The following is a 13,060-nucleotide window of genomic DNA, read 5'->3' as shown; positions in this document are numbered from 1 at the left end:
TAATTGGTGCTGTCTTGTTCTGCCTTTAGAACTGGTGAGAAATGTGTACTAAGCTTCAAGCCCTGCGGCCTCTTTGGGAAGGAGTTGCACAAAGTTGAAGGCTACATTCAGGACAAAAGGTAACAGCTTAATTCTAAGTGGGAAACAAATGACTGCCCTTGTTTCTGAGGGGAGCTGTAGAACAGAATGCCTTTAACAGTCTGTCAAGGGCATGAACCTGCAACAGCAGGGTTATGAATTCTGCAATACCAATAATGGAGTTTCAAAGTTGCCCTCAAAAGTTCTCCTTTCACATATTTTTGTCTGAAATGGGGAAATAAATCTCTTTAAGTTCCTTTGTAAACTTAGTCTGCTTTTTTTTTTTTTACAGCAAAAAGAAACTCTGTGCGTTGTATGGGAAGTGGACTGAGTGTTTGTACAGTGTTGACCCAGCTACATTCGAAGCTTACAAGAAAAACGACAAGAAAAATACAGAAGAGAAGAAAAGCAGTAAACAGGTATTAATCACATAAAGAGGTGGGATCTCAAAAGCATAATAAGACTGCTAAATATTTTAGTAGCATTTAGGAGCATTATGTTTTTCTTCACTTATCTTCTCTTTCCTAGTAGGATACAAAACAGATTGGATGAGTACCAATATTAAGGGATAAAATGCTTTCTTTCTTCTCTTGGATTTGTATTCAAACTTCCCAAAAGTTGGTGTGATCTCAATACTGTCTAGTTCATTACCTGCCTCTTCCTCCCAAGTTACATGGACGAAATAACATATCCATTAGTTAGGCCATTTCTGATCATATATGGTAACATATTCTAGTGGGAGGATTTTGATTCTTAGAAGCAGGACAGATTAGTTTCTTAATTGATAGAGGATCATCTTTTCCAGCTATTACAAGGAATTTTTTTTATTGTTTTCTATTAAATTTTCACAACTGGAGAAGTCCTGGCATTTTTAAATTTTTCTTCACAATTGATTGCTTTTTTTCTCTTGTGAAAAAACCTCATTCATGATTCTTCCAAACTTCTGGTCAGCACTAAGCTTCTTGTTTAGGATGAATGGTGATGGTGACAACATACAGCTTGGTGAAGAACAGCCACTCACATAGCAGCTTAAGACAGGGACTGTTCCCCTTTGGTGACTGCAGTCAGATTTTTTTTTTTTGTTTGGGTGTTGATAGTTTCTTCAGAAACTTATGAAGAAAAGAGATGGAGAACTCTGAAAGCAATTGTGCCTGTGCAGGTTCAGATTGTTGCTGTATCTGAGCTTGCTCCAGTGCTTGTCCTCAGGAGAATGGTAAAGCACTGGGGATTGCTGCTTCTCTGGGAGTCTGACCAGGAGAACTCTAGGGAGAAGGAACAAAGGAAAACACACTCTGTGTCTTTGCTCAGCAGCCTGTTTGCATTTTCCAACAATGCTCAAGATGATCATTGCTTTTCATTTTGAAATGGAGCATCCTGTTTCATAAAACTCAAGCTGCAGTGTTGCTCTGACTCTAGGAAAATGCTTTTCCTACTTAATTAACAGAGCCCTTTCTATGTAGAAAATGAAGGCTTTGTAATGCTAGGTATGGACCAGGTAGTCTATGTTGAATATGTACTCCCACTGCCCCTTGTGTCTGAGGAGCTGATATTTTCTATGGTTTTGGAGCATTTAGATGAGCCAAGTCTCACGTATAATGTCTGGATGTGGTTTTTCCCTTCATGGTACTGAAGGATTCATTCAGGCACAAAAGTACATGGCTTTTTAAACTTCTAATTAGAAGTTTCAGATTTATGTAGTTGTTTTCCAGCTATTACTTCATGCTGCATTGCTACTAATCAAGAAATGCTTCTGCCTCCCTTGAAGGAACCTGCTCGAATGAGAGCTCTTTTGCAACTTACCCCAGATTTTCGCCTGAATCCCTTTCATTTTTATAGGAATGAAACTTAGAGGAAAATAATTTTTCAGGGAACTAGACAAGCATTCAGGTATACAAAGGTGATATTTTACTAACATGAAAAGAGTTATAGTAGATCCATGCATGGTTCTGCTTGGAATGACTTTTTTTTTTTAATCAAGATGAAGCATTTTGTGTGTAACTTTCAATGCAAATACATGGAAGAGAATAAGGTAGGCAAGAGCAACTGCCCTCACATGTGCCTCATTTACAGACACCTCATTTAAAGAGGTCTTGCTTTGGCAGGTCTGTTAACTATCCTCACAGCAATATACTGAACAGTCGAGTAGCACTGAGCATAAAATATAGATCATCGTGATAAGAGCATAAGAAAATCCACATTTTACTTATTTCTCTGTAATTCTTATGCTATTTTAAGATCATGTATCCAACAAGGCAGAAATCACATTGTGTACTGTAGCCTTTAAATAAAAGGCTTGGAGTTCAACAGTCTGATATTGAATTGTCCTTGTTTTGATACAAGGATGTCTTTCTGATGTGTCCTGCTTCAAATTCCCAATTTCCGAAGGAACGATTGGGATAATTTAAAGAACAGAATGACAAGGTTGCCAGCACAGTTCAGATGTAGTCAACTAAAAGCCCCCTTTGTCTTCCTGAGAGCTGAGGAGCTAAACCTGGCCTGCGCATTGTTCTGCTGACTGTTCATTATTAAAAGCACAGTGAAGGTCTCCTCAGTGAAGCAAAATCCTTACTACAACGTCTGATTTTCCTGAAAATGGAACACATGAATTATCTCAGAGGACAACTGAGTGCATGTTGGGTACTGGATGTCTTCAGTATTACCTGATGCAACCGTGGGAGAGCAAAGCTTATTAGCAGCAGGATTAAAGCTGCTGGCCTGCAGCCAAAGTATTTAAAGCATTAGTTGCCTTTAAGTTGGGCTTTAATCTCCAGTGATCTCTGAAACGTGCTGCTGTTTTTAGCTGTGATTGTGACACCAGGTTTTCTTGGGAGAGCCTTAGTCATTGTCCAGCGTGGCTTTAGTTTGATATTCCAACATCCGCTTCTGTGGTGGAATTAATGTCAGCATCATCAGAGCCCAGCTGCCTGAAAGCTGTGTGTAAAACAGGGAATGGTTTAGGACTAGTTCAGGTCACACCTACACTGTGATCACCAGTTACTCTCTACTGCCCCAGTAACCCTCCGTGGAGTTTTTTCCTTTCTGGGAAAAGCATTTCACAGTCCTGTGGCTACAGCTGCCTCAGGCTGTATGTGTCAGCCTTCATACCCTTCCCAGAAGATGTAGCTAATTTAGGATATTCATTTCACATTTGCAGTTTGCCATTTCAGTAGTGCAGCAGTTAATGGAAAGGAAGGCTCCTCTGGGCACAGAGCAGTAAGAAGGGCTTTCTGTTGTGCACAAACTGAGCAGCATCTGCATTTTGTGCTAGCATTTCTTTGTTGTGGAAGGATGAGGAATGTGGCTTCTATTCTTCACGTTTAATGAAGCAGTAATGAAGTTAAGTATCAGGCATGAAAATGCTTGTACTTGAGGAAACAGGACATCTCTGAGGTGGAAAAATTGACATTTCTTAATACTTGAACATCCAGCTTACATCTACAAAGATGCTGATGCAAGAAACTGTTGGTAGTGTTCCACTGGGAGGGAATTGGGAGTATGTGTGCTATGTTAATGCCTCAATCCTTCCTGACCAGAATCTAGAGAAGTCTCTTTGCTGAAATTACTCACCTTTCGTCAAGGGAATCATTTTCTGTAAGTTCCAGCATTGAATGATCGGGTGTAAATGATTTGTGACTTCAAAGAACTACTCTTTTCTTTGTGTGCTGCCTTTAGGTGGGCAATACAGAGGAATCAGATGAGATGCCATTGCCAGACTCTGAGAGTGTGTATGTTATTCCTGGAAGTGTTTTGCTATGGAAGATAACTCCAAGACCTCCAAATTCAGCACAGGTCAGCTATGCTGCTTCTTATTGAAAATGTGTGCTATCCTGTTACTCTGTATGGTTTACACAAAACACATCCATTTGTTTTGTCATTAGCAAGTCTGGATTTGCCTGTTTATTGCAACAAATTTTCCCAGCACAACTGTAACTTTCTAACGTGGGGTTGGAAGGATAACTGCCACACGGATCAGTCTAGAATTAGTGAAATTTCTCTGGAAAATGGGATGCTTCGTGTAGAGAGTGGCATGGGGCATTTCCTCACTTCTTCTCTCCATCCTGCTTCCCCCACTGAGGCACCAGCCGTGTAAGAAATCTCGCTGAAGGCTTTATTAGGGGCCAGACACTTCCAAGGACAGACCTGCATGGCACAAGTTGGTGTGTGAAAGGCTGTGAAGCTGGAGACCAATAGGCAGAATACAAGGGTATTGTGTGCAACTGAGAAGACAAAGAGTTGGTGCAGAAAAGATGCCCTCACTGCCTTAATCAAGGGGGAAATCTCTCTACAGAGATAGAGAAAATACCAGTAGGGCTGGAGAAAGAAGATAAGAGAGGAGGAAGAGTGCACTGAGTAATTGGATGCTGGCCTCCTTAAACAGAAACACCAAGGATCACCCACACTGCCTGACAGGGCACTTTTGTTGGTATCTTGGGCAATCCTATATTGAGTGATTAAATAATACAAAAGCACTTGGATATTTGTTTTTAGCATTTTTCTTCTGCACTAAGACAGCAGCTAGAGGCATTGTAAAGTCACCTTTCATCTTTGTCTCTGCATTTCAGATGTATAATTTTACAAGCTTTGCTATGGCTTTGAATGAGTTGGACAAAGAAATGGAGAGTGTCATTCCCAAAACTGACTGCCGGCTACGACCAGATATCAGAGCTATGGAAAATGGAGAAATAGGTAACTTCAGTTATGGGCAAAGGCAGTTTTATTTTTTCTTTAAACTGAGGGACCGGAAAAAAGTTGTTAGATGAACAACTAGAGTAAGTAGCTGGCCATGCATTCCTCCATGATGCCAGGCAGTAGCTCCTTAACACAGCCTTCTGCAGGCTGTGTTGAGCTCCTGGTGTCACCCCCCTGTACAGGGGATGGTTGGGATGGAGCTCATCTTCTTCATAGTCTCCCACATCTGCTGCTGTGGTTCAGATTGGTGACCAAAGCAGTATTAAGGAAAATATCTGCACAGTGTTAAGGAAATACTTGTGAACTTTTCAGTTTCTGTTTCCATCAGCCTGATGCAGAGGGAGTGTTTTGATGTACCAGTTCTGAGAAATGCAGTCAAAACTATTAAAGTGAAGCTGCAAATGCCAAAAAATACACTTGATGCAAAATTATACTTCACTGGGAGTTGAACACTTCTGCTGTCCTAGAATAGTGAATTAGAAATAACATAATGAGACTTCCAGTGAGTAGAGGTAGTGTGCTTTTAAAATATTAAAGCAGGATGGCCAGCTTTGTAGACTAAGCATGGGGGCTGTTGCTTTCTCTTGCTTGCTAATTGATTGGGGTAAGTCATGAAACCCTGATTCAGTTTCAGCTGTATAACAGGGCAACAACTGTGAGACTTCTGATAAATAGTCTGAGATGTAGCAATAAAAACCAGTGTCATGGTATAATACAGTGCAGTTTTGCAGTTTTGTTTCTGTTTTCTCAGAAGCTGCTAACCATGTCTTTGAGGCTTTTAAAAAAGCAGATCAGTGAATTCCCACAGCCACTCTCCCCTGCCTGTACAACTCTTTGTGGCCAGGATGATGGATATATTTGGTTCAGAGCAGCCCCAGTAATTTGTGTGTTTAATTTAAAGTGCAAATAACTATGATGTTAGCAGCAGACCATATTCCTTCATGATATACTAGTGGCATGAAGTTTGTGTAGCAGGTAGTTATACACAGTGGGTTAGTAGCCAACAGGGAATGGCTGATCAAAGTAGTTAAGAGAATCATTCTTGGAAGACTTAAGATGTGTATGAAATACTTTTTGAGGATTTAGGTATGAGACTGACTTTCATCTAATCTGCTTCTGAGTCTGACTTACTCCTTAGACCTTCTGATCATCCTTCCCACCAAAGAGAAGCAACTGTTCTGCTTGTTTAGGATGGTACATTAGTGCATTAACAAAAAAAATGAAGGGATGCTGCAGAAAGACAATTCTCTGTGGTTTGGAGATGAGTGTTTCAAACCTCTGGTGATGAGAAACTAAGTTGCACCAGGAGCAACTTAACCCAAAACTCAGCCAGAAGCAGGTGGCTAGACTTCTGAAATAAACTGGTCATATCTTTACTTTCCCTACTGAAATAAATTCTACATATGCCACCTCCCTTAGCTCACATTTGCTGTTATGTAGACACATTCCCAGGGTCCTCAGGCCATGGATAAATATATATTTAGCGGTCTTAAAGACTAGGATGCCACTGGCTGATCCTGTGCCACAGCTGGCCTGGCTTAGCTCTTAAACTAAACCAGTAACCTTCACTGTTATGTAGAAGGCTTTTTGAATGGACAACCTTTACTGGTTTACTTCTATTTATTTATCTTCTGGGGCAGGTGAAGTAACATCCCTGTCTTATATATCATGCTTCAACATCATCTGTATTTTTATTTGTTCAAGATCTGGCTAGTGAAGAAAAGAAGAGGCTAGAAGAAAAACAGAGGACCGCCCGCAAAAATCGTTCGAAGTCAGAGGAAGACTGGAAGACGAGGTTGGTGCCCTCGCCTCAGTGTGTGTGTAGTTATGTAAAGGCTTTGAGCATTCAGGTTAAGTGACAGTCTCCACTGGTGACATGCAGAGAGTGTTGTGTCAGCAGGAAGAGCAGACAGACAGCGTCAGGTCTGGCAGTGCCGCTGTTGTGTTCACAGACTCGGTCCCAGCAGGATGTAGCGCTTCCAGAGGGAAGCGTCAGCCTTGCTCTCTGTTCCCTCCCTCCCTGCTTGCACACCTATATGTAAATATATGCAAATACAAAGTGTGCTGTCTTCTCTGAGCACTTCTTGGTTCTGTCATGACGGAGATGTTACCTCTGACAGCTGCTTCTAAGGACTGTGGCTGCTGGTTAATTTATAATTGCCTCAAATTGGCATGCCTGGCCAAAGAGAGGAGGAAAGGCTCTTCCCTTGTGAGCTCAGCCATGACTTCTCAGCCCAGTGGCTCTGTGCTGATAGTGCTGTGTTCTCACCCAGTTTATCACCCAGCTATATCCAAGACACTGCCTTCTGTTGGAGGGGGCCCCTAACTACAAAAGTAAGAGGAGCTAAGGGAAAAGTTAGCATACAAGGGACCTGCCAGGATGTTCTGGGGATGTTTTGGGGGTTTTCTTTAGACTATGAGGAGTCATCTGGGTGCTCTTACACACAAGCTAAGAAGCAACTGTGAAAACCTGACCAGGTGAATCTGGTTTGACCAGATGAGGTCTATTTAAATGCATAGTAACAAACTGGCATTATCTTCTTAGGAAAAAAACAGTAGGGCTAAACTTTAAGTAAGCAAGGCTCCTCTCTTCTCTATTATTAATTCACTCAGACACTGTGGATTAAATATCTCTAAAATGTTTGTAACTATAAATCACATTTTTCTTTTTTTTTTTTTTTTAAATGAAGTCACCCACCATCCCAAAATCCCAGGTTTGGACATGACTGCCTTTGCCTTTTTCCTGTGCCTGCTCTCCTGAAGTGTTTGGGTTTGTTTGCATAGAGACTGCTGAGAATAACATCTTTGTAAAGCTTCTAACTGCTGGACAGCCTTGCAGCTCTCGCTTCGTTTCCTGAATTCAGAGTGGTTCTAGCTCTCACTGGGCGTTTTCAGAGCCTGGGATAGTTACATAGTGTTCTTCCAGGTGCCTGAAGTAGCTTAAATACAGCTCAAAGCACCTAAGGCTGGCATTGGAAGTTGAGGAATTTCCATGGAGCTGTGGTTTTTGGGTTATATAATTAGTTCAGACACCATTCACAAGGTTCTGCAACTGCTGTGGTGCAGATTCTGTACACCTCTTCAGCATGTGTCTGGGATATCCTTTAAGAACTCTTTGCTCTCCAGGATATTTCTAAAGCTTTGGCAGAAAACTCCTGGTAGGAATGCCAGGTGTGGCTGCATATAAAGGATGAACATTAAGTGTTAGGGAGAGTTGTGCTATGGGGGAAAAAAGTGCCTGCTGTGAAGAACTCTCCTACCTGTTCCCAGGTCATCTGTGGGTCTTATTCTGCAGTGCATTATGAACTCAGATATAAACTACTGCCATGTCCTTGCCACAGAAAAACAGGTTTCATCCTTTGTCTAGTAGAATTCCTCCTTCATAAGACAATTCTCCAAAGTGCTGACTGATTTTTTAAAAAACTTACTTATTCTGAATCCCCTTTACTAGTGGGGTCTTAGTGTTTCTCAAGAGGTGATTAATGTTGAACACTTAATATTTTAAATGCTGACCAGTAATCTTAAGTCTTGAGTAAAAATATTTAATTCAGGTCTGAAATACAGCAGTTGATTTTGATGAAAGCTGTCCTGTCTTTTCCCCATCACTGACTGGTTTAGGTCTTACATGTCTCTCAAACTTAGTTCTTCCCATTGCCTTTCCCCTTCCTGTTGAAGTAGGTGGGCACTGGAGTCAGGGGCACACTGTCCTGACCTGTACAAGTGTTGAGGACACACTAGTGAGCTGGGGGGTGGTAGAATTCCTTAATCTGAGAGGTGGGGTCACTGTGCTTATAGCCCTGTCTCATGGCAAATGTTTGGCTTCAGTTCTGGAATGAGCTGCTGTCACCAGTGAACTGGATGCCTGAGCCTATCCATATACCTCTTATTTGGGAATAGCTGAATCCTCCAGTGGGAGGAGAAGCAGGAATGAGCTATGTACAGTACTAGGGGTGAATGACTTCTGTTGACTTCAGTTCACTTAACCAGGACAGCAGGAGAACCACTGGAGTGTTCCCCTGTTCAGTTACTCTTGTGGAGGCAGCACAAGGCATTTCTTCCAGCACAGCTCTCTCAAGTCCTTTTGAGCCAAGCAAGCAAGACTTGCCCGTGAGCTGCCCTGCTTTGTAACATAACCCTGCAGTACTGGTGGCCTTTAGGCTTCTGCCTTTTCAAGAGATCAAGTTATATTTGGTTGGATTGTGCTTTTTCTCTTCTGAAACCTTACGGTGCTGGAGAAGGGAAGAGCAGAGTTAAACAGGCTGCCTTGCACACAGATGATTTACTTGAGTGTGGTCACTGCAGTGAGTCACAGAAAGAAACAACTGGCTTCTGCGGTCAGTGAGGACGTGAAAGGAAGCTGTAGAGCACATTAACCACAGAAACAGCTTCTACCAAGCTGGCTGGTGCCATAAATGTGGCTTGGCAAAATACAGAAGGAAGTTAATATGCCTGAGGTCTGGTACTGTGTGCTGTCGAGGCAGAAGATTGAGTAACTGGGCCAAACAGAAAGTGGCATTCACTGTGTGCTATACAGTGCCTCCAGATTAGGCAGGAAGGGAGAAGAAAGGAAAGAAAGCAGGTGCTCAACTTCAGTGTTTCTATTAATAACCAGCTTAGTAAAAGCTTGCAAGTAGCTCCATGCAGATGGAATCAGCTTTCTGGGCATTCAGATGAGTCTCCTGCTGCCAACAGTGTAACACAGTGTATTAACTGGTAATAATCCACGACGTTTCCTGCAGCCTGTGGGTGATGTTTCATAGCTGGCACACTTGTTCCGAGTTAACTGCTGGTCAAACTAAAGGGAAGGGAGCAAATGCCCAGGCAGTGGAAACAAGGACGAGTCACCTGTGAAGAGTAGAGAGATGAGTTGTATAGGGATGGGGTAAGGAAGGCCAAGGTGAAGCTGGAACTTGGCAAGGGATGCAAAAAATAACACAAAGGGCTCCTACACATGTTAACCAGAAAAGAAAGGTCAAAGAAGGTGATGATTTTTAAGGTACTTTCCAACCCAGGTACCTCTACAGTTCTATGAGGAAGTGCATTGCAAGGCTTTAAAAAACAAGGGGTAATCTAGATCCAGGGAAATAATGTCTTTTTGTTTTCAGGACTGCAGTGCTTGTGGTGTTTACATGTCTTGCAAAAACTGTTACTGTTTGTGCATGTCAGAATGGTTGTTCACAACTGCTTTGAAGTAAAGCTGTACCTGTCCTTTTTTATGCAATCATCTTGGCAGCTTCAAATGGCAAAACACTGGCGTCGGTAATTCCACCTCAGAGATGTTTAAGCAGTGTAGCAAATGGGGAAATGTGGTCACTGAAAATGACTTTAAACTCACTTATGAATTTAAAACCAAGAGGACTCCTGCAATCACAATAATAATTTTGTGCAATAAACTGCTGAAGATGCAGCAAAGCAGTTCTGAACTCATACTTGTGTGTGTTAATAGCCTCACTAACATGCTGTATGTTTCCTTGCAGATGGTTCCACCAAGGCCCCAATCCCCACACTGGTACACAGGACTGGCTTTACTCTGGCAACTACTGGGACAGAAACTACTTTAACTTGCCTGATATTTATTAAAATGCAGTAAGGAGCCTCTGACTGATACAAATAAGTCTTAATCTGTTTTAACATTTTCCCTTGTTCTACTTATCTCCTGAAAATACTGACATGTTATCAAACAGAATATTAAGCATCTCTGCAATAAATCTGGTGGTACATGATCTGCAGTCCTAAAGGTAGGGGAATAACTTTTCTGGCTGATGGTGGGTCCTGCATGGACAAAGTTGCTGTGGTTTCAAGCTGCCCTGAGTACACCTATATTAGGTTGTGGTGTATGAGGAATAGAACACCTTCAGCTGTTCTGTGAATACTTTATTTTGTAGATAACATTGGCACAAGTAAAACTGGTTTTATTTATTGTGACATGGGAATGTTTAAAAAGCACACAAAGTAATTGCAATATTCTATTCTTAAATGAAGAAAAGGGTGTGTCACTTCTGTAAAGATGTAATTTTTCATACGGTGACTTCTCTTTTACTAAAGTAATTCCCTTGAAGCCTGAGCTCTGCTCAGGAGGTTCCAGAAGCGTTCCCATCTCTGGAGCAGTAATGCAGTTGTTTAAGCTGGTAACATTACTCAGAGGTTATTTATTCAGTGTTTTGTGCAGTGTTTTGAATTTTGCTTTCCTGTTTTGTTACCAACCTTATGGTTTAAGGAATTAAGAGCCATTTAAATATCTACAGATTTGATTTGAACTGCACACTAGTAACAGGTTTAAAAGAATCTGTTTCATGCACTAGAAGTTCCGGTGCCCAGCACCACTGCAAGAACCTAATCAGTCCAGGAATGACCTGGTGGAACATGGCAGGGGGACAGGACTGTGTCTGTACTGTGCAAACTCCCTGGGAGGAAGTCTTGTGCATTTCAAAGGTAGTACAGCACCTCAGTGAGGCCTCCTGTGCACAGCTGCTTTACCCCTTTTCAGTGGGGTGCATTCAATCTTAGTCTGTTTATATTGAACTGTGTACAGAGCTTCTAGAGGACGAGCTGCTCTTTGTACAATATTTTAACTGCTGTCTGGAGGTTAGTGTTAATTGAATAATTTAATTGCTACTAAATAAAGGCTTAAAAACTTCTTGCATCTAGTCTAAAGGGAGTGGTGTTCAACAGTGCTGACCCCTTCTGAGCAAGCCTCATCCAAAACCTGCTGCAATGAGGATGGATATGTTTCCCTGTGCTCCAGGGACCTCTCTTCTCCCTTAGCAGGAAGTCTCCTTCTGGGGGTGGGGAGGGCTGGGGAACGGAGAGCTTCCTGCAGCTTGAGCTTTGAGTGGACTACTGAAATTGTTAATAAGGCAATGAGATGCTTTCTATTTTTATTCCAGGCACTACTTGAATTACCCAGATCCTGATGCTGAGACATATTTGCATAGATAAGGGAAAGCCTTTTCCTTGGCAGCCTTTCCTGTGAGGGCCCAGCTCTCACAATGACCTGTAGATGCAGGAGTTTAATACCTGCTCTATCTGTAGGGAGCCTCTACTCTCTACTCTGGCCAGTGCTTCTTGAAATCTGTCTTGAGTGCTGTGCCATCTTCCAGGTGTGAGTCTAAGATCCGCAGAAGCAGCCTGGCTGGTGGGTCAGTGCAGGTCACACAGCACGGAATGCTCGCCCTACGGAGAGCAAAGCATTTAGTTCCTGCGTGCCCCCCATGACTACACCACATCAGCACAGCGAGAGGCTGGGTGGCTCCTCACTGGAACAGCTCCAGCAGATGGGGCAGTGGGCACAGTTCACACAAAGCTAACATTTGGGATGTTCAACATGGGAATGCAGAATGCAGTTCTAATTGCTGGGCTTTTTTTTTTTTTTTTAACATTTGCTTAACATTATTTGGTTTATTGCAATGTAAACTCCATCCCTCCTGACCTTTTCCTGAAGTGCAAACAGCCTCTCTTCTCTACCTGTTTAAAAATTAACATGAACTCGGTAGACAGTGTGCAAGAACTACTTTAGGTGCTACCCGAATGCGCTCCAAGGGGGAGGGTATTTTGCCCCACTCTGAATATTACACAAATGCTACAAGTTCAGGCTCCAGGCAAAAGGATGTATTTAAATGTGAGATTAAAAACTTGTTTCCTTCAGACTAAAACCAGAGCAGGACTATTACACTACTTGTAAACAAGCAGAGGAAGGCAGGGGCTGTTACATAGGACAACTAGTTTAAGCAATCATCTCAATTATTTTATTTTGAAAAGGGTTAAATTAGGCTTCGAGTAGTAAAATCCAAACAGTAGCATGTTCCTATGAAAGAAGCTTAACTTCTTCAAGACCCCTGCTCTGGGGCATGGGGTCTGATGTAATGGTAGCCTGTCCTTGCAGCACTTTTAACTTTCTGCAGGAGCACTTACTGTGTGCTACTGCCAGCTGGTCTTTGCAGACATTACATCATCAGAGGATGGCAACTGGGACAACACTGGCTGTGCATGGCTTAGTTGCACTTTCAGCTGCAGAATTAGAACCAGGGCTTGTTGATTTCTCGTCAGGGAAACAACCAACATTTGGCTGGCCAAAGATGGCATGGGTAGAAACAGGTTTCCAGTCGTGTATGTCATGAACATCAGAGCCCACTAGAACAAAAGGTGAAGGATTTCCCCACTTTTATTTTTCTTGCATCACATAATTTGGAACAGACACTTGTGACAGCTGACCCTCTTGTTGATCTTTTCCCCTGGAAAAGCTGAGCATTGCCCAGGAATAAGGAACCCCACCTCCAGGAAGAGGAAGGCTTTG

At 42.3% G+C, this 13,060-nt stretch overlaps 1 protein-coding gene across 5 annotated transcripts in view; it reads left to right on the top strand.

Moving 5' to 3' along the window:
* Positions 1-11,410, top strand: part of OSBPL1A (oxysterol binding protein like 1A) — a 79,273-nt gene extending 67,863 nt beyond the window's left edge. For all 5 annotated transcript variants that reach the window (XM_010396388.4, XM_010396394.3, XM_010396389.2 and 2 more), the window contains 6 exons: positions 30-119; positions 371-497; positions 3,751-3,867; positions 4,641-4,764; positions 6,472-6,562; positions 10,245-11,410. In XM_010396388.4, coding sequence (XP_010394690.1) covers positions 30-119; positions 371-497; positions 3,751-3,867; positions 4,641-4,764; positions 6,472-6,562; positions 10,245-10,347 — 652 coding nt within the window. In that variant the 3' untranslated portion in view covers positions 10,348-11,410. The remainder of the gene's footprint in view (positions 1-29; positions 120-370; positions 498-3,750; positions 3,868-4,640; positions 4,765-6,471; positions 6,563-10,244) is intronic.
* The last annotated feature ends 1,650 nt before the right edge of the window (positions 11,411-13,060 follow it).

The sequence above is a fragment of the Corvus cornix genome, chromosome 2 (assembly GCF_000738735.6).
Source record: "Corvus cornix cornix isolate S_Up_H32 chromosome 2, ASM73873v5, whole genome shotgun sequence".
NCBI lineage: Eukaryota > Metazoa > Chordata > Aves > Passeriformes > Corvidae > Corvus > Corvus cornix.
This window is presented reverse-complemented; position numbering and strand designations above follow the sequence as displayed.